Here is a 20,840-nt window from a genome sequence, read left to right as displayed (position 1 = left end):
AGTTTCCTACGCCGTCTTCCAGGGAGACGCGCGGCGCAGACGCAGATAGACTTCGCCCCACACGCGCAGAGGTGGGGTGCGCACGCACAGCGGCGGGCGGGGCGTCATCCCGGCGCCGGGCTCCCAACCCGCGCCGGGAATCTGGTTGTGCGTGCCGCGGCAGGGGAGTGGGCGGGGCTGCGGATGGCCCGCCCCATTCCCCAGCGTTCCCCGCGGCAGCAGGCACTGACGTGGCCGCCGTCAGAGCCGCCATCTTGTGGGAGCAAAACCAACGCCTGGCTCGGAGCAGCAGCTGTCCCGCGGCCGCTGAGGGTGAGGCCGGGGCCGGGGGCAGGACTAGGCTGCACGAGTGCCTGCCTACCGCGGCGGGGCGGGAGGGCCGGGGCGAAGCCGGGCGCCGTGGTGAGGGCCGGGGGAGGCCGGGGCGAAGGCGAGGCTGAGCCGGGAGCTGTGGTGAGGGCGGAGGCTGAAACGAGGTGAGGCCGGGCGGGGGGCCGAGTTTGAAGCGAGTCCGGCCTGGCAACCGAGGCAAAGCTAGGGCGGTGAGGACCGAGTCGAGGCCAGACTGAGGACCGTGGTGAGGCAGGGCGGGTCTGGAACGGAGGACTGGACTGCGGGTCGAGTCGAGGATAGGCGGGGGTCGGGAACGAGGGCAGTTGCCCGCTGGAGTCATATCGAGTTTGGGGCAGAGTTGAGACCAGGCCGGGGTTCAGTCTCCCGCCAGCCCCCGAGCCGCCACTACGGCCCGGTGCCTCCCAGAGCCACCGGGGCGGGTGTCCGGAAGTCCGGCCTGGCCGCGGGCTCCCCAGGAAGCCCCGCTTCCTGCTCCGCCTCCCGCTTCGGGGTCTGGAGGACCAGGAAACTGAGGCTCATGGCCCGGGACGCGGACAAGGTCACCCGAAGACCAGGGTTTGAGCCCAGTTCCTGTTTGCTCCGAGGGCGGGGCGGGGCGGGGCTCGGGTGCCGGCCTTGCTGTGGAGTAAGGGTTTAGGGTCCTAGTGGGAGCGCCTGTGAAGGCCCCTTTATCAAAGCTTGCTGCAACCCTTGGGTTGTTTCCTTGGCGCCGTTGGCAGAGATGAGAACACTATTGATAGCTGGTGAATCTTTAACTGATCTATGGAAGGACTGGCTCGGGGTCGAGACGTCCTCTCTAGTTGAGCGGCCTCTTTCTTGTTGCCCAGTCCAGGTGTTTACGGCGTGTAAAATTGTAGCTTTGTTAATAAGGCTTGCCGATTAATTACAGAGTACTTAAAATATTAGCCAGTCAACTCAGATGGCACTTCTGAGCTAGGAGACACTGTTCCATTTCCTCAAAACACCAAGTTGCTGTTTTAAATAAATTGAGCGGAATTGCACAAGAAGTCATTGGCAGGAGAAGAGAATTCAAACGCTTTGGGGTGGTCTGGAAAGCCACTGTTGAGAGCTGTGTGGTTGGTGCCACTACTGCGTTCCTTCCAGTGGTCAGCTCGAGTTCTTGTTTCAGAACGAGTGGTCAGCACTTTGTTCTGCCAGCTATTTGCATGATGGATCCTGCGTTTCCGTGTGGTGTGTGTGTATGTCTCTGTGTCTCGTCGATCTGTGAGATGCTGAGTACATTGTGGCCCTCTGCCGAGGCCGCTTCCAGTATCTAACACATGGGGCTGCCAGTGTGGTGTCCCTACTTAGAGTTTGGAGCAACCTCCGTGAGTAGTGGAAACTGTAAGAACTTGAATGCATGGTGTTACTAACTAGCTGGGTCCAAAATTAAGAGGAATTGAGTGTGTATGTTAATCACAGATCTGGCCACCTTGTTAGAGTGTGCTGTTTTCTTCCCGTAAAGGCTTTCTCTTCATATTCAGCAGAGTGTAGCTGTGCCTCTTCACAGGTGTCACTGTCTTCAGGAATGTCCTGTTGAAAATAAGTCCATATCACTTGGGCATTAGAAACATCATATTTCCTTTGAGGGCTATCTTCAGATATAAGTATTCAGAATTGCTACTTCAAAAAGACTTAAAATAGTTGGTTTGGATAATAGCTGACTCACACAGTGTCTGCTCATCACTGAGAGAAAGTTAGTAGAAAGCAAAAACTGGTGTGTGCTCCTCACAGTTCTGGTTTTTAAATCATGTGGTCCAACTATTTGCTTTGCCTCTTGCACAATATGAAGGGGACATTCAGACCTGCTAAGCTGCCTCTACCAAAGACTAGGTGGGCTTGAAACTACAGGAAGGTACATTTTGATTTATTTGTAGACTTCAGTGGAATTCCGTGTGGACCATCGGCAGCTGGGGTGATAGCCAGAGTCAAACGGGCACAGGAGTAAACCTAACCAAGGGAAAAACCCCGTGCACGTTCATCAATAGTATGTTGACTTAGTTTGAGAGAGCTGAATCAATTTTCTTCGGATTCCCCCAATTGAGTGTTCTCTTGACATACGAATTTAAATCTGCTCTTGATCACAGGTGTTTCTGCAGCCTTCCTGAGGGTTGTGCTCATTTACTGAGCAGCTGTTCAGACCCCAGCTAGCCTGGGCTTGCCAAACCATTCATCCATCTCTGTGCATGTTGTCCTATCCATATTCTCTCCTTTGACCTTCCAACCTTTGTAGAATTAGGAAAATGAAAGGAAATAAAATCCATATCTGTTAGTGGTTAGGAGAGAAATGTGAAAAATTCCCTTCATTTAGGATCTTAAAATTAGATAAGAACTTACCTTGCACTCTGTTCCTCACTGGCGTGGATGGTGTTAGATATGTCCTCCCAGCACTGTCCGAAGTGGTCTTTTGGAAACAATTTTACCTATTAGTGGACTAGGTGTAACCTTCCCACTGGCAAGTAAAGGATGGCTTGGGGATGTGTGCGTGGGTGGGTGGGGGGTGATTCCAGGTCTCACATATAATACCTCAGCTCATTTCCTTCATCCTTGGGTTTTATCATTTTGTGTGTGTTAGAAACTGTTTAAAATATGGTTACACTGCATATGTCATAACTACAGCTGTGTTACTGTTCTGGAAGGTGGTTCAGAATTCTCAGATGGATCAGATGGCCTGATTAGCTGGGGGGAAATGTGGCAAAGTTTAACACAAAAACATTAAAGCTCCCTGTTTCCAGGAAAGTCTCTTAGGCCCTCACCCAGAGTCCTGTCACCTCAGTTTCCTTACATGAATTGGAAGGAATGGTGAGCCTGTCTGATGCAGGAACCTAACCTTGTTCCTAACAGACCCTTGTTTCCTGATTTTTTTTTTTTTTTTTTTTTGCACATAGTGGCAACAAGAGTTCGGCAGCCTGTCATTGGCAAGTAGAAAGGGGAGAGACAGAAAAAAGCAAATACTACAGACATAGCAATTGGGAATGATTCTGTTCAGGAGGCAAACGTTTTTATACACCTCTGAGGCCATAGGGGTGACTATTAGTATAAGGCATAAATTAATGGAGGCCCAGGTATGATCACGCACATTTTCAGAAGTTAAAGTGTAGTATATTTGGGAAACATTAATTAATGTTTCATCGTAATTTGGTAAGTATTGCTTCTCAAAGGGATGTTAGCAAGTCATGTAAAATAACTAAAGTCTTTCAGTTTGTGTCATACGTCAGATTATTTTTGCAGTGCCGCGTATGGGAGCTAAGCAGGAAGCTTAGTGGTTCTAGTTCTCTAAGATCCTAAAATTCTTTTAATGTGAAGTTTTTTGAGTATCCCATCAGTGAGACTTCAATACAAATGGCCAAGAAAACAATTTCAAGACTATCTAGACTCATTCATGAAGAATAGGAATGAAGGCAAAGTTAGATGTACTAGCAGTTTGATCACAGGATTCAGAATAAAGGATGTCTTAAAAATTGCTGTTAATAGTGTGTTTTCCTGTGAAATTTCCTCTCTGTAGGTGAGCGTGCAGTTCCTAATTAAATGATCAGATTCATTAATTTATGTTTAAAATATTACATCTTTGGCAGTTTGGGTGGTGAAACGTAGCTTAAAATAATTACAACTTTTAGCGTTATTCTTCTGTTAAAGTGATACAGTATCTTGCCAATTCCTGGGGAGATCACAGAAAATGTGTTTTTAGTCACCAGTTGCAGGCATGTGGGGTCAGGTGTAGGCAGCAGGCTATGCACACACCCCTCTCATACACAGCACATTGCTGGCATGGTCCTCCTTGCCTTGAGTAGTCACAGTGTCTCCATAGCCCTGGTCTCCTCACTGGAATGTCAAAGGAATGTTCCCACTAATAACCCTGGTGAATGCACTCTTACTCATTTTCTCCTCTCTCTGATGGTTACTCCTTTGGATGCCAGGGAGTTGCCCAGTGGAGGAAGATGAGTGGAGGTAGAGAGGAAAGTGGGTTCTGGGCAGAGGGGGCCCCACTACTGAGTGTGGGGTGGGATGGGAAGTCAGGGTCCTGGCAGTGAGCAGAAAGGGAAGGCAGGCCAACAGGAAAGGTGCAGGTGCTGAATGCCCCCTATTAGGAAGGTGGGGCGTGAGGTGAGCATGGGGGGGTGAGAAGAGGTGTGAAGGAGCAGGGTCTGTGGGAGAACAGGAAGCTTCTCCCAGGCAGGGGAACAGTTGAGTGCAGAGGCCCTGGGGTGGTTTTGGAGACCTGCCAGGAGCAGAGTGGGGAAGCCTGCTGGTGTGTGCCAATGGACCTTGGAGGGGCTAGCCCCCCCCACACACACACCCCGGAAAGTATTTGGGGAATTTGTGAGAGCGGCAGGAACACATTTTGTGTGACTTTCATATCTTAAACCTAATTCAGTTTTATGTGCAGAGACAAAACTTTAATTTTTTTGCGTGGTTTTAATAGGTGTTCTGAATTTTCCAGGAAAGAAATCACCCTGTAAATCAGAGGGAGGGAGTGTATTTTGTTTTCTGCAGAACCTTACCGTGAGTTGCTTTCTCTTTCTGCTTCATGGACACAACAGGCCTCGAGTGTCTGAGCTGCCAGCACGAGTGCTATCAGTGTGCGTTGCAGCAGGCTCCATGAGGTGATTCTCTGACAGCCTCCCTGAGCTGGCGGTGTGGTCGTGCCCAGTATTGAAGCATGTATTTTAATCTAAATCACTGTCCTTTATTTCCCCGTTACATTACAGTTGGGCAGCATGATGGGTGTTTTGCAGTCAGTGCATATGTTGGTTGTGTTGCCTGCTGGTTTCCTTTTGGGATGGTAGAGGTGGCTCTGTGAAGCACGAATGGGGCGCCGGTTCTGAGCTGTGTAAGGGCCAACTTAGCATGTGGTGTTCAGTCATCTGATTTATCCTACAGGCCTGTCTTGTTGGCATTAACAACACCTTGTGCGGTGGAAGCTACAGGCTGTTGGAATGCCAGAGGGGAGATGAGGTGGCCCCATGCCAGGGCACAGGCAGGGTGTGGTGTGGATGCACCTTGCAAAGAGAGAGTCAGGACTTGCTGTTAAAGCAGATGGATTTGGGGATGAAAGGGACAGAGAGAGGGATTGTGGGTGTCTCTGGGGTTTGGGTCTCAGTAACTTGGAGGAAGTTGCTCAGTGTTAAAGTGGGGAAGGGCGGGCCCTTTATGTAGGAGGGGTTAGATTTTGATAGGAGATTTGTGTGTCGAGGGGCGGGGACGGTAGGAAAGAGTCTGGAGGTGAGACATGGATCCAGCTGGAAATAGAAAAATGGGGGTCATGTGTAGGGGCCATACTCCTCTGAGAGTGAATGGTTGAGAGGAGTGCTGGGGTGTGAAAGTAGAAGATGCAGAACATGGTGGGACCTCTGGGAGGGTTTAAGCAGAGGATGGCACGAAAAATGTGTCAGTGAGATACCCCTGACACTAGCACTTTCCTGTTGTAGGTGTGACCAGCGGTTGGAAGACGCCTGTTGAGTAGTTGCTGTGGCCTCCTGGGCAAGACCAGCTTCTTGGAGGGTGAGGTGGAGGGCGTCCTGAACCCCTGCACCTCTTGAGTGTTGTGAGCTGGCTGCCTCTCTGACAAGGGTTACAGGAGGAGGGGCACGTGGGGGGGCTTGCCTCAAAGGTGGGAGGATCCAGTGGAGGTTTTCAACCCGTGCTGCCACTTTCCTCTTCTGTGTTTTCCGGAAGCCATCTCTCAGAAAAAGAGGTGGGCTCAATTTTTTAAATTTTGTCCTCAAAATGAAAGATCTCTGAAAGCAAAAATCAAGTTGGAGATTGGTTTAATCCCTCACCAAAGCCCCTGTCGAGAAAGCCTCCGGGGGCCACTTGCTACTCTTGAGTGCTTGAAGGGGCTCTGAGGGCTTATGCTTATAGTTCCCATTCTCTTCAAGGGTATGGAGAGGGGTCTCAGAGACCCACCCTAGTACTGGGAGAGAGCCTGTGTCTGCACAGTGCGTGTGGGCGGCTGCTTTGAGAAGGCACCAGAACAGAGACTACAGAGGCTTCAGCACGTTTGCAGTGACCAGATGATTAACGAAGTGGAGTGACAAAAACAAATGAATGGGATTTATTTCACAACAGAAATCAGTATCCTGAAGCGTTTTCTTTTGGTGTTCTCACTACTAGAACTGAAACCCAAGACTGTTGTAACTGGTGTGCCCGCCCTTTGTCTGTCAGGGCTGTGGGGGGGTCGGCATCTGAATGTGTGCATATCTGCATTGACAGGGCCACAGTGTCACTGAGGAGCAGCAGCCTTTGACATTGCTTGACCCAGAGGCCTCTAAGCCAGGGGTGTCCAAACTTTTTTCAGCGTTTTTCACCAAGGGCCATATGCGGTAAAAGACACAAACAGCCGGGCCACTCACTCGAGGTGAAGTATGTATTGCCTCACCTGGTTTATTTAAATAAACTAAACATATTTTTGGAATTTGCTGCGGGCCAATTAACAATGGATCGTGGGCCGCAGTTTGGACACCCCTGCTCTAAGCTCTAGTTTATTGATAATAGTGAGGTAGAAGGCAGACACCGGCCTTCTCCATTTTCTCCATCTGTTAGTTGGAGTCACTGAGTATTGCTAGCCTCTTTGTGCTCAGTGCTGTTCTCCTGGCATAGCTACTCCTTTTCTGAGTGGTGACTGTTGGCCCTGTGGTGTGTCAAGTGTGCGCTGAGAATGGAGAGGAAAGAACCACTTCCTGTGGAAGGTGGTGGCTGGCATCTAAGTTTGGCTGCAGAAGTTGAGGGAAGGGCCGAGTGGACACAGCTTGAAGAATCAAAGGTGTGGCGAAGGCGCTGGGGTCAGAACATGCCCAAGCACCTTGCTGAGTCCTCCAAACCAATCCCAAACTGCTGGTCCTCTGGTTCCCACTGGGTGGGATTGAAAGACAATTTTAATTGACTTCCAAAGGACCACTAATAACCTGCACTATTAGTGAAGGGTTGGTGGGGGGTGGTATGACACTTTTCAGGGTGTCTGGGTGGTTTAGAGTTGCCCATGGTTTCTCAGGTCCCACTTTGCATTTTAGTCATGAATTTAGTTTTCTCCATTTTAAGTTTGTTGCACATTTTATGTTGTGGATTGACACAAAATAGTATTTTTCGTCTTTATTTTTTCCAGTAACAAGTTCCTCAGACAACTGCATTTGGGGTTAGACAGAAGGTCTCTGTGCCCTTATCACCAGAGTAGAGGTGTTCATTAGGGTCTAGTATGCTGGTGGCTTCTCAGCAGATGGCGAGAGGCCTGCAGGACCTGGAAGCCTGGCCATCACTGTTGTCCCATCCTGCAGGACATAATACTCAGATGGGCCTCAGGGGACCAGGAATATAGTTTTACTCTGGAAGTCTTCCTGCCCAGGGACAAATTAGGGAGAGGAAATACAGAAGAGCAGCCGGCATCTGCCACAAAGACAGGTGCACACAGCTGTGAGAGCTGTCCCAGGCGCAGCTCTGAGGGAGACCTCAGCTGTGGGTCTCCTCCATCCTGGATTCACTCCAGAGGAGGCCATGTGACATTTGGGTTCCGTGTCCCACATGGATATTGTTTTTGTTTGGGCTAGCCCATCTGGTTATTTACCCCATCTGTAGATTTCAGAAGGACATATGTGTTTGATGAATTGCTTTGAGGACAGTAAAACTTTTAAGGCTGGGAATAACGGGAAACTACAAAACATAAATATGTTCATCAATTTAAATGCTTTGATTTTTGTAGTTAGTGGTGAGTAGGATTGATTACAGTTAAGCTGTTCCCACGTGCCTTGTGGTTGGTGTGTGCCTGTTCAGCCACACAATGACAGTGGTTCTTTGGTGTCCATGTTACTGTAGACCAAGAGCCACATTCACGAATGAAATTCATTTCTTCATTTCTAGCTGTCATTTTAAAGAATTTCACCTTGAATCTTAAGCTGGCAAAGAGCGATCTAAATTGAAATTCACTGTTTGCTCCTCCTAAGAATTGGACCTGACAGGTAATGCCCTCCTTCAGGTGTGGGAGGCATCTTGTGAACCTAGGATGTGTTAGATACCAGCCCTCCAGTGTTAGAATGCTGGCCTGTCTTGGGTGTGGGGGGAGGGGTGGGAGGATCCTACACAGAGGCCAACCCGAGTGCCTAATTGGTTCCTGCAAAGCATCCTGGAAGTTTTGTTCTGAAAAGCAACCATCTCTCTTTGGAACTCACCTTTAGATGCAGGCCAGAATGGTACAGTTAAAAAATACTGTTGCATGTTCTTTCGTTTATTGAAAGCTTGGGGGGGTGGGGAGGGTCAAAAGGTACAAACTTCTAGTCATAAGATAAATAAATTCTGGGATATAATATACAGGGTGGTGACTAGTGAACACTGCTGTACTGTACATCTGGAAGTTACTAAGACAGCAGACCTTAAAAGTTCTCATTACAAGAAGAAAAATTAACTATGTGATGATGTGATGGATGTTAACTAGACTTTTTGTGGTGATCAGTTCACAATATATGCACATATCAAATCATTATGTTGTACACCTGAAACTAATACATTGTATATGTCACTTGTCTGAAGGAGGAGAAAAGAAAGTTTGTGAACTTAATTAGATCCATTGAGTGTCTCAGGCTGAATATTCTTCTGAGCGTGTTATTGATGCATATCTTTGTCACAGTTGTGTTAGGCCTGTGAGGTGTATCTGCTTATCACTAGTAATAGTACCTTCAGTTTTTCTCTTACACTGATTTTTATAAAAAAGGGACAAAATGTAATGCATTACTCAATTAGGGAAGAACATCAGAGCTACAGAGATGGAATGAATGTTGGGCTTACAGGCGGGGTTAATGTCTTGAGGTTTTATTTTGCTGGTGTGCTGGAGCCCGCCGGTGATGTACAAAAAAGCAGTTGGCAGCAATTATGACATGTGACTGTATCGTCGGTGAACGTAGAGGATCCCTCTTTAAAATTAAATCCTGTGTGTTAGGGGTGAATTGGGCTTTCGAGTGATGGATAATCAAAACACATGTGACTGCTAGAGGCAGTTGCTCATTCATGAAACTCGTAATTAAAGAAAATATGTAATGTATATCAGTTCCTCAGGGGAATCACTTTGTTAATTTGCCTCAGATATTAAAACAGATGATGAACTATTGGGCTGTACATTTTACCATATGTAACTCATACCTCAAGAAACTTGACTTGGAAAAAGAAAAAAGCTCTGATGTCACCCAGCTTTTCATTCAAGCAAGCGATTCATCCATGTGAATCCCCATTTACAGAGATTGAAGCAGCCCATCACATCCATGCCACAGAGTGGAGTCCAACCCTCACTTTCTGCCTCCCTGGATCACCATTTCGTTTCCCAGGCCTCATTCCACATTCATTGGTGGTGTCCTCTTCCTAGTGATCCCAACTGTGCAGGTCGTCTTAGTGTTCACGCTCACAGAGATTCTGTTACATAAGTCAGCTCTAATGGTTTCAGAACACATGACAGACTTTCCTTCTGCAGACACAAGCTATACAACTCTGATCGCAGACGAGGGCTGAAACCACTGAGGCTTGTAGGAGATGCCGAGGGCACAGGTAGAGGTCACGGGTACACTTATTTCTCTTCAGCAGCTAAAGCAGTTATGCTGGATTCATTTATTGCAGTGGGGGGGTGAGTGTTTTTTCCTGGGAGGCCCCATCACTGGCTTTGGCCTTAGCCTTGTATATCTTTGCATGCAGGAATGCAGCCCGCCAAATTGTGTCGTATTCTTGGCTTTAATGCTGGAATGTTACCCCAGAGGCTGCGTCTGGTCTTGTTACTCTGCTTACGTCTTCTAGATTGGTCAGGAGCCGGTGCAGACTCATGGCGGTGGGGTGGGGGGGTTCTTCTGAGAAAGTCAGTGTCTTCTCTGCTCACTAATACAAGAGATCATTACCATGAACCTGAAAAACCGGTTTTGACTTGTGTGAGGAGTTCTGGTGGAGGAAAAGGTTTGGAGTAGTACCTGGGCTGGGCATCCTACAAGTTGGAACCTGTGCCAAGAGGCCACAGCATGACTCTGGTGGCCAGTATTGAACTTTTCTTCTACAATAGATAGGTCTGGATCTCTGAAAAAGCAGTAAACAATGCTGGTGGGACAGGCCAGGAGCCACCAGGGTCCCTGGACCAGGTGCAGGGTGGGTACAGGTGTTTGTGGAGAGACTGAAGTACTGTGTGTTACAGCTTCTTAAATGCCAGACTTGGTGCTCATCTCCTTCCTGGTTCTGCCACCAAACGTGACTCCTTCCCCCTGTGGGGCTCCAGGATTTTGATCTGTTTAGAAATTGAATGGGGAGGGCAGGGACTGACCATGTTGGTTATCAGCGTTCACCGACTCAGGCCCAGGGAAGAGGTAGAGGCTGGCATCCAGGTGTGGGTGGCTTTACCTGGAGATGTGCCCTCCACCCAACTGGGGGTTAGGGAGGGTACAGATAACCTTTGGTGCCCAGGTTTTTGTGTCTGTTTTTGTGAAGGAGATGCTTTAACAATAAAACAAGCATAAACAGCAGTTCTACATCCTGCTTCTCAGGGACAGGCCCTTTCATCGTTAGGCTGTAGTCCATATTTTTGAATGAATATATCCTCTTTGAGTGGTGAGGGTTGGCCCAGAACACCACACATTCTGGCCTTCGCAATAACAGTAACGGTGTCATGACTGAGTAAATGTTGTTCACTGCTGAACCAAGTGGTGCCTTTACTACCGTATATTTTCCCACAGGAAATCCTAAAACAACCTCCTTTTGTTTGTTTCCATCCCTGGATTTTTTTCTATGTACCTGTCATTAGTTTTTCCCAGTTCCCCGGGAATTGCCAAGCCCCATGTTGAAACCACATAGGTAATGTGTTCCCCTTTTCCTGGAACTCTCCTCTCTGCCTTCCTGCTACAGTCTGGGCTGGCCTTTGTCAGGCCTGCTTCTGTGTTTCCCCATCACTCTAGGGGCTTCCCTCGCCTGAGGCAACCTGGCATTTCTCTCCTGATGTTTGCTCTGCCTTTACATGTAATCCATACTTTGGCTGATATCTCTGGATGCTAAGTTTCAGGTGCTTTGACCCTTGGTGTTCTGGAATTTAGTGTGCCTGTTTCAGTCTTAGATGTTGATTTCTTTTCTTTTTTTTTTAAAGAAATTTTTTAAAAGATTTTTTAGGTGGGGGAGCAAGCAGTTGTAGATTTGCATCAAAATTGAGGGGAAGGTGCACAGATTTCCCATACACACGTGGGCTCCCACCATCGACTTCCCCACCAGGTGGTGCATTTGTTACAATAGTAAATCTCCACGGACACATCGTCACCCAGAGTCCATGGTTTACATTAGGCTTACTCGTGGAGTTGGACCTGCTGCGGGTGTGGGCAAATGGACAATGACGTGGATCCACCATTGCAGTCTCATGCAGAGTAGTTTCACTGCCCCCAAATCCTCTGTGCTCTGCCTGTTCATCCCTCCCCATCCCCCAACCCCTGGAAATCCTGATCTTTGTACTGTCTCCATAGTGTTTACCTTTTCCAGAATGTCAGGTAGTTGGAATCGTACAGTATGTGGCCTCCTCCGATTGGCACCTTTCACTCAGTAATACATATTTAAGGTTCCTCCATGTCTTTTCCTGGCTTGATAGCAGATTTCTCTGTAGTGCTGAGTAATACTCCACCGAATGCGAATGGATGCAGCAGTTTGTTTATCCATCCACCTGCTGAAAGACATCTTCAGGGCCCCCAAGTTTTGGCAATTAGGAATAAAGCTGCTGTAAATATCCATGTGCAGGTTTTTGTGTGGACATAAGTTTTCAATTCCTTTGGGTAAATACCAAGGAGCGCAACTGCTAGATCCTATGGTGAGAGTATGTTTAGTTTTATAAGAAACCACCAAACTGTCTTCTAAAAGGGCTGCACCATTTTGCGTTCCCACCATCAATGGATGAAAGCTCCTGCTGCCCTGTGTCCGCATCCATATTTGGTGTCAGTTTTCCGCCTGTGGGCCATTCTACTAGGTGTGTAGTGGTAGTTCTTTATTTTACTTTACTTTCCTGAGGACGCAAGATGTGGAGCATCTTTGCAGGTTCTCATTTGCCGTCTGTGTATATCTTTGGGGAGGTGTCTGTTAAGGTCTTTGGCCCAGTTTTTAATCAGGTTGGTTGTTTTCTGATTGTTAGGTTTTAAACTGATCTGTGTGTGTTTTGGATGACTGTCCTTTCTCAGATGTGCCTTTTGCAAAAGTGTTTTCACCTTCTCTTAACAGTGTCTTTCTCAGAGCAGAAGTTTGTGATTTTAATGAAGCCCAGCTTATCAATTAATTTTTCCTAGATTGTGTCTTTGGTTTTATATCCAAAAAGTCATCACCTGCCCAAAGTAGATGTTGGTCTTTCAATTCTAATTTTCCCTTTCTTATCCGTTTTTTTGTGTGTGGATTTTTCACTTTGTCACGTCTGCTTTGTCGCTCCCTGTGTTCTAACACCTGTTCTTGTTTTCCAGGCCCCACATCCCCACTTGTTGGCGCCGGGGTTCGGGGTTTTGTTTGGTTTTATATTTTTCCTTTTAAGTAGTCTCTGTCTTCTGTCTTGCCTTTCTCCAAATTCCTCTTGGAGGCTTCTTAAAGGGCAACAGGCATGGCTGTTTTGGGACCTTCCATAAGTCCTTGCTTTAAGGCCACTGGGTCTCCTGGGCCTCCAGCTCCTTTCTGTCCAGCACATGTAGTCGCACACCCTCCTCTGCTTGGGGACCAGAGTCAGAGCCCCTGGCTTAGTTGTTCCAAGGTCACTTCGCTCCTGAGGACAAGCATAGGGTCAGACCCCACCCACCATGCGTTAGATCCCAGAATTTGTCTCCCCCCTTTCTCTCTGTCCTGGTGGGTTAGCCATCACTTTATTTGTTTATAGTAAAGATCTTAAACTTAATTTTTAAAATAAAGTTAAAAGGGCACTGAAACCAATTGGAAGGGCTTCACTGGGCATGTTTGGGACCATTGGAGCATCAAATTCGAAATGGGGCTGCTGGTTCTGACCCACTGAGTGAAGTAGAAACACGTGAGTTCATACCCATGTCGATACCTGGAGAAGGAAAGGTGGTTTCTTACAGCAGAATGCTGACAGCTGGAAGGAATGACTAGGTAGAAAATCACCTTTTGACAGTCATCACGGCATTATTTGAGCCAGGAAATGTCGGAGTGCCGAAATGAGAGAGGGTGGACATTTGGTGCCGAGTGGGATGGGCATGTAGTCATTTAGTGCTCAGGGTGGAAAGAACCTACAGCAGAGATAACTGGCGACTCCACCTGTGCCTGTTACCAGGGATGACCTGGGCGTGGTGGGGATCCTGACATGCCCCCCAGGCCTGGTGCGTGGGGCATGCCTGTGCTAGGCCCTTATGATGTCCTCCAGTGACCTTTGACCCCAGCAGCATCTGTTCAAAGACTGGGAGCTCATGGTTACCTCCATGGGCATTTGAGAGAGGGACCTTTTTCCCTAAGTTGTTGTTTGGAAATAAAACAGTTGAGTGAAAGTGCTGCAGTATGGAGAGGCCAGGCTTGGGTAGCTCTCATGCCCTAGGGGCCATCTGGACCAGAGACACCGCCTCTGAGAGCCTGCTCTCCCCCAGCCCATGTCTGCCTGGCCCTTCCTGCCAGCTCTCTGACCCTGGGTCACAGCCGGCTTGGTGATGTCCCAGTGATTCTGCTCTGCTGAGTGGGGAACCTGGGATAAGAGTGTGGCCCGGACACAACGTGTATGTGCTCACACGAGCGTGTTGCCACACCACATGGGCCCCCTCCTTTCTGGGGCGGGTGACTTCCTCTGGTGGGAAAGAGTCCCCCCGACAGTGCTCCCCTGGGGCCCTTGTCGTGCCTTGGACTTAGTACCCAGGTGTTGTAAGTCACCGCATCCTGCCTACAAGTTGAGTGTTGAGCTCTTAGCGTGTTAGGAAAGGTTGGCTTCTGGTCTGTGCCAGGGGCCCCTAGCTCCCCATGCATTCATCATCATGAGTGTGGGCCGTGTTTCACTCAGGCTTGCTGGGGCAGTTGGGAGACACCCAGGGTCCTTGGTGCAGTTGTTTCTGGCCCCTTGAAAAGCTTTGTGATTGCATGGAGAGGATCTGGCATTCATTGAAAGATGTCGAATGCTCAACGTCCCTTCTTCCCACATGTCAGACATTGCACCCAGCGGCAGGTTCAGTGGACTTAGGGGCAAGTTGCCATGTGGCCTTGGGCCTCACTTCCTGAGACAACGGCAGCTGCTGCCTCAAATTCCTGTCAGCCCTATTCCTAATATTCCCAGACTCTCCCTTCTAAGGGTGATTGGGGGGCTCCAGAGGCCCATCGGGCAGTACTTTTTCTGTAGCTTGGGAATTGGAATTTCATTAGCTCTTGCCCCTTGAGTTTTCAGGAGGAGGAAGCCGTGTGTCCATCTGTCCATCTATGGTGGGCATGTGGGTGGTCTCTGAGCTGCTCTTGCACTGATGGCCCTGGGCAACACAGAGACTGACCTGGGGACCCCTTGTCTCTGCAGGTTTCTCTGGCCAGTGTCACTCCTTGCAGTCGACATCATGGGGAATATCTTTGCGAACCTCTTCAAGGGCCTTTTTGGCAAAAAAGAAATGCGCATCCTCATGGTGGGCCTGGACGCTGCGGGGAAGACCACCATCCTATACAAACTGAAGCTGGGTGAAATCGTGACCACCATTCCCACCATAGGTGAGGAGGCTGGGCTGCTGGGGCCCAGGGGACAGGCAGCTTGGGGGCAGGGCTCACGCTGGGCTGTGCTCCTGCAGGCTTCAATGTCGAGACAGTGGAGTACAAGAACATCAGCTTCACCGTGTGGGACGTGGGCGGCCAGGACAAGATCCGGCCTCTGTGGCGCCACTACTTCCAGAACACACAAGGTGAGGGAGGGGGGGCTTATGGCCTATGGGAGAGCTGGGGTGTCCTCGGCGCCTGTGCTGACGCCTGCTCCTCGATAGGTCTCATCTTTGTGGTAGACAGCAATGACCGAGAGCGTGTGAATGAGGCCCGGGAGGAGCTCATGCGGATGCTGGCGGAGGACGAGCTCAGGGATGCTGTCCTGCTCGTGTTCGCGAACAAGCAGGTATGTGCTTGTGTGTGACCAAGCCATCCCGAGGGCCTGAGGGAGTCGTGGGTTGGGTGGGATGGTGTCTGAATCTTCCTGCTGACCCATGGCTGCCATGCCACCCTGCCCCTCCCAACAGGACCTCCCCAATGCCATGAACGCAGCTGAGATCACAGACAAGTTGGGCCTGCACTCTCTGCGCCACAGGAACTGGTACATTCAGGCCACCTGCGCCACCAGTGGGGATGGGCTCTATGAGGGACTAGACTGGCTGTCCAATCAGCTCCGGAACCAGAAGTGAGCTGCACTCCTCTCCCCCCTCACTCCCTCCTCCGCCCTTGCTTTCTTCTCATGTGGCAGACGTGCCCCTGTGGTGTGAGTGCCAGCAGCTGTCTCCATGGTTGGTCCCATGTGCTTCACCATGCTGTACATGTGCAGACGCAGCCTGCAACTGGGTTTTTATTTAATGTAAATAGTTCTTGTTTCCAATGAGGCAGTTTCTGGTACTCTATGCAATATTACTCAGCTTTTTTATTGTAAAAAGAGAATCAACCCACTGTTTAGTACTGAGAAGGGATTGTAGGCACCTGGGGCCTCCAGGAGCTGCTGTTAGACCAGCCTGACACTCTTGAGATTTAGATCTGTGTTGAGATCCATTTTGGTGGTTGGTTTTTAACCCAAACTCAGTGCATTTTTTAAAATAGTTACAAATACAAGATAAGGAGACACTTGAACACGCAGAAGGGAGAAATGTGCCTAGTGTAGGTTCTGCAGTAATGGCCTGAGTCCAGTCCACCCATGGTCTCTCTTCTATCTGGAGCGTGTGGCGGGCAGAACCAGCCACGATATGTTCTGCATGGTCACATACGGTCCCCATGATTGGCTGGGTCATCCTGCATCCCATAGCGTTTGTGCTTGTACTTGTGCTTACACCGCCACCCAGGGGATGGGCTTGGGGCTGTGGCCACTGCTCAGGCCCCTTGGAGGGACCCCAGATTTCCCTTGGGTCAGCGTGGGTGCTTTGGTGGGACCACTCTGGCCAGAGCGGGAGCCTTGTGGTCCCCACGCATGTTTGCTCACTCCAGGGTGTCTGGGTCTCACCAGCAGGAGCACAGGCAGATGGGTGGCGGGTCATCCTAGAGTCCAGCCCCTTGGAGCCCCCGTCCACATGTGCTTTCACTCCCTCAGCCTGCAAGGGTCAGATTTGCCATCAAAAACGACAACCTCTACTTTTTTTCTTTTGTATTTTGATAAACACTGAAGAAGCTGGAGCTGTTAAACTTTATCTTGAGGAAAACCTCAAAACTGGTTTATCTGGTGTCGTGGAACCTCTTACTGCTTTCAATACACAATTAGTAATCAACTGTTTTGTATACTTGTTTTCGGTTTTCATTTCGACAAACAAGCACTGTAATTATAGCTATTAGAATAAAATCTCTTAACTATTTCATGGCTTTCCAGTGCTTGGGTGCTGCTGACCAAAGGCGGTCTCCTGAGACGTAGGCAGGGACAACTTAGGGAGTTTAGCCAACCCCGGATCCACCCCATTCCTTCTCTCACCCTCCCCACTCCACCCTCACTGTGGCAGCTGTGTCCAGCGCCCTTGTGACCCTCATGGGTCTCACCCTGCTGGCAGTCCAGCCCCCAGTCCTGGTCCAATCTTGGCCATGCCAGGCCGTGAAGAGTAGCAGGGTCCCCAAGTGGGGTGAGCCCTGGGGTTGTGTGCACCCACCAGGAGGATGGGAACCCCTGGCCTAGCTCCATGTCCTTGCCTGGGGAGCCTTTGCCATGGTGCACACCTGTGCCCAGTTTGGTGCTGTGGGCCCCCTACCTGCTCCTTAGGGGCCGTCCCTGCGACCTAGAGCCCTTCTGGACACCCTTGCTCCGAGGCCAAGCCAAGGTCCAGGTGTACTTCCCCAGAGGCATCCAGCCCCATGGGACCCTCTGCCCTGCCCAGCCTGAGATAACAGTCACAAGTTGAGAATCAGGGCTGAGGCTCTAAAGACAATCATTTTTAGTTTTTATTTCTTTAAAAATCAGAAGCAAAATTGAATATATTTCATAAGTGAATCCAACTTGGTATTTGTCTTTACTCCGATGCAGCTGTAAGATGTACATTTTCATTCTGTGAATGGGGTGGTGAATGGCTAAAGCACACCTCCTGGCAGAAGAGCTGGGCGGGGGGCGGGGAGAGGGGGGCACCTGGAACTCCACCCAACCTGGGAGCAGCAGAGTGGACTCAGCAGGCAATTAGGGAGGCATGGGACCAGGGCAGGAGGTCCCTGGGTAATGAGGGTGTCTTCAGGTACAATTCCTGCCCCCCACCCTCCAACTTACAAACACCCCGTCTGGCTGCGCCTCTCTCTGCACTTGCCCACCTGCAGATGAGTCCCTCCACCCTCCTGTACAACAGGAAGTCATCCTCCCAGTGGGGTCTCGGGTGGTCTTGCTGGAACCCAAGGCACTTGCCACATTTTCACTAATCACTTTCTATCGGAGGACATGACAACCTTCACTTCAATATGAGACATTTTTCACTTAAAATAAGTTTATTTAAATACAAAAGCAAAAGCAGTACATGGTCACAGTTGAAGACTCTTGGGACCTAAGGAAACGACCTGGGCAGCTGTGTCCTTCCCTGGTGGGCCTGTGGCCATCTGAGGTTGAGGCCTCACCCAGACACCTTGCCCGCTTGCAGGGCCCCCACAAGTCTGCCCTCCAGCTTCCTGGACCTGGCAGGGCACATGCTGAGGCTTCCCTGAGGGCAGCACTTTGCTGGGGTGGGCTGAGCCTGTCACTGTCATGCCCTCACCGCCTCTTAGAGCAGGGCGAGGCCGAGTCGGAGTCGTGCCTACGATGGCGGGCCCTGGGGAGAGCAGGGGATGCCCAGTGTGAGGGGCCACCCACTCACTGCCTGGCCCAATTTCCCAGGGCCTCCAGGCAGAGCTGCTGCACCTACCGGGCATGAGCCGGGGACAGTGAGGAGGCTGCCCCCATCCTGCGCTCCCTTTCTCTCTTCTCTTTCTTATGCTTCTTCTTCTTCTTCTTCTTCTTTTTTCTGCTCTTCTTGTGGCTCTCAGAGCTGCAAGGGGGATACAGAGTGCCAGGATCCGCTGGCCTATAGGGGTCTCACAGGGTGTGGGGCCTACAGGCTTGTGCAGGCCACCACAGTAACCACTGACCCATCCTCAGTATCACATGGCCAGCAGCTGGCATGGTAGGGGACACAGGGACCTTTTCATGGCCCCTTTTAACACCCTCCCCACCAGGTGGTGTGCTCTCCTGAACCCCATACCCCTCACTCGGTCTCCAGAGCCCCTCCACCCTGTAGCTCACACCATGGTGCTGCCTGACCTCAATGGACACAAGGCCTGGCACCACCCTGGGGTCACAACCTCGAGAGGCTCCCCAGAAGGAAAAGGGATCTGGAAACAAAAACATCACTGACTCGAATGGTAGCCAGCTGTGCAGAGAACCCCGAGTCCTGTGGCACTCAGCCAGCCAGCCCTTACCCCAGCTCTGCCTTCGCCTTCTCCTCCAGCCGGGGCTTCTTCCGGGACGGTGAGGCCCCTTGGCGACTGCTCTCCACGCGGTGGTGCTGCCGAGGGAGCCACTCTTGGAGGCGTGCAAGATTCCCCAGGGAGAACCAGACCCGGTGTCCTAGGCCAAGAAGCTGGGAGGGCCCCCAAGGGGAGACGAGAGACAGCCCATACCCTGGCCCTCAACAGGAAGAGGTACACAGACCCGGCCACGACATCCCATTTAGAAGTGATTACCGTGAACACGGAGAGCCCCAGCTTAGCCGCCTCCTTGTCTTCTCGGGACAGCACCACTCGGCCTGCGGAGCCGCTGCGGGGACACGGGTGAGACCCTCCCCCGTAAGACATCCCCCAAGGCCTCCCTAGCGGGTACCAGCTTCCACCTAGGCAGCTGACAGGTCCGAGCCCCTAAGAGCGGCACCCTGGCGCTTTCTGAGCCCCCGCCCTTCAGGAGGACCCCCGGTGCACACCTCGAGCTCCCCAGGCCCAGGAGCCGGTCTACTCCCTTCTCTTCGGGGTCACCACCTTCCCGCTTGCAGACCTCCACAAAGTCCTGTGGGAGGGAGGGCGGCACGGGTCAGTCCGGTCCCAGACCGTCCCACCCCGCCCTGTCAGGGCTGCTTCTCACCTCCTTGCTCAGGCCGGTGGGCTGCTTCCTCACGTTCTTGTAGCCTCTGTAGGGCCGCGCGCGAGCGTCAGGGGCGGCGGGCCTCGCCTCGGCCCGCCGCCGCGTCCCCGCCCCTCGGAGGTCCCCTGCCCCCGGTGCACTCACAACGCCGCCATGAGCGCCTCCTGCTCCGCCTGCCTCACGGCCGCTAGCTCCTCCTCCCGGCTCAGTCCCGCGCCGTCCGCCCGGCCCTTGGCGTACCAGGTGAGGTCGCGGCCCTTCTGCCAGCGGCCCACCGGGGCCATCAGCGAGTTGCCTGCGGGGACGAAGGCCAGTCCTTGGCGCGAGGGTGGGCGCGCCCTCGAATCCCCGAGACCGCAGCTCTGCGCCCCACAACCCCCGCGTCCAGCACCCCCAACACCCGCGCTCACCCAAGTAGTTCTCCCTCTGTTTGTCGGTCTTCACGTCCTCCCAGCTGAACTGGTCCTGTCCCCCGCGCACGCCGCCCCGGCTGGAGCCGAACATGGTGCACAGTGACCCTCCGCCCCCGGACCTTCGGCTCCCGGGGCCTCCCCTTCCACCGCGGCGACTGCTCCCGCGCCTACGTCGCTTGCTGTAACGTCATGCCCGCGTCAGCCGCGTCGCCATTCGCGCCTGCGCACTGTCCCCGCCCTCGCCCGCGCGTGCGCAGCGCTCCGGACCACGTGGGCAAAGCACGGAAGCTGAGCCCGAGACCGGCTGGCACGACCGCCGTTATTAGAAGTCACGTTGTGTGGTGACGCCAGGATCCAGGGTCGGTGCCCAAAAGTCAGTCTCTGGTGTGCGCCGTGTGCCGGGTCCAGCAGACGGACAACCCCGGAGAACAGCTGGAGAGACAAGTCTCCAGCTGCACCCAGGTTTCTGCCATCACGTCCGCAGCAGTGGGAGCCAAGGGGTGGACATGGTGCGGGGACCCTGCTGATTCACAGGGGCGTGGATGCACATGGCACCGCACTTGGTCTGCAGCAACGCCGGGGAGAAAGTGCGCCCAAGTCCTGGCAGAGGCTCGCACGAACACCTGCTGCTAACTGCTGATGGCTCAGCGGGCTGGTCGTCGTACCAATGCGTCTCGCCTGTCACCATCACTGGTCACAGATCAGACTTGGAGACAGCGGTCTAATGGTCTAATTACCATCCCCTGCTCTACACTGTCCTTTGTACGGGTTCTTTTACAGGACGCTGCTCTGGAGTGTGTCCCACTCACGAGGCCTCCAGATACCCAGTGGAGGACAATGAAGAGTCCCTAACTGCTCTCCTGACCCGCCTCCGCTGACACTCTCACTTG

General features: G+C 51.5%; 2 protein-coding genes across 8 annotated transcripts; one reads left to right on the top strand and one right to left on the bottom strand.

Moving 5' to 3' along the window:
- The first annotated feature begins 142 nt into the window (after positions 1-142).
- On the top strand, positions 143-16,817 carry ARF1 (ARF GTPase 1). Of its 4 annotated transcripts, none has more exons than XM_019729812.3 (6): positions 232-312; positions 5,784-5,856; positions 14,813-14,997; positions 15,075-15,185; positions 15,264-15,388; positions 15,510-16,817. In XM_019729812.3, exons 3-6 carry the CDS (start codon positions 14,850-14,852, stop codon positions 15,669-15,671), a joined length of 546 nt encoding a protein of 181 aa, XP_019585371.1. In that variant the 5' UTR covers positions 232-312; positions 5,784-5,856; positions 14,813-14,849; the 3' UTR covers positions 15,672-16,817. The 4 variants fall into 4 exon arrangements, with proteins under 4 accessions (XP_019585370.1, XP_019585371.1, XP_074168277.1 ...); XM_074312176.2 differs by having other exon boundaries at positions 248-312; positions 5,784-6,049; XM_074312175.1 differs by lacking the exon at positions 232-312 and adding an exon at positions 4,795-4,857.
- A 474-nt stretch (positions 16,818-17,291) lies between these two features.
- Positions 17,292-20,253, bottom strand: C5H1orf35 (chromosome 5 C1orf35 homolog). Of its 4 annotated transcripts, none has more exons than XM_088798880.1 (8): positions 19,948-20,253; positions 19,682-19,832; positions 19,538-19,583; positions 19,380-19,462; positions 19,147-19,219; positions 18,883-18,968; positions 18,330-18,452; positions 17,292-17,495 (listed from the first exon to the last, which is right to left on the bottom strand). In XM_088798880.1, the coding sequence occupies exons 1-8, from the start codon at positions 20,039-20,041 to the stop codon at positions 17,369-17,371; spliced, it is 783 nt and encodes a 260-aa protein (XP_088655006.1). In that variant the 5' UTR covers positions 20,042-20,253; the 3' UTR covers positions 17,292-17,368. The 4 variants fall into 4 exon arrangements, with proteins under 4 accessions (XP_088655006.1, XP_019585362.2, XP_019585355.2 ...); XM_019729803.3 differs by lacking the exon at positions 17,292-17,495 and adding an exon at positions 17,901-18,236; XM_074312172.2 differs by lacking the exon at positions 17,292-17,495 and adding an exon at positions 18,032-18,236 and having other exon boundaries at positions 18,883-19,043.
- Between the last annotated feature and the right edge of the window lie 587 nt (positions 20,254-20,840).

This window comes from Rhinolophus sinicus, chromosome 5 (assembly GCF_057876585.1).
Source record: "Rhinolophus sinicus isolate RSI-liver-muscle chromosome 5, RSI-T2T, whole genome shotgun sequence".
Classification (NCBI taxonomy): domain Eukaryota; kingdom Metazoa; phylum Chordata; class Mammalia; order Chiroptera; family Rhinolophidae; genus Rhinolophus; species Rhinolophus sinicus.
The sequence above is the reverse complement of the archived record's forward strand: the minus strand, read 5'-3'. Positions and strand labels throughout refer to the sequence as shown.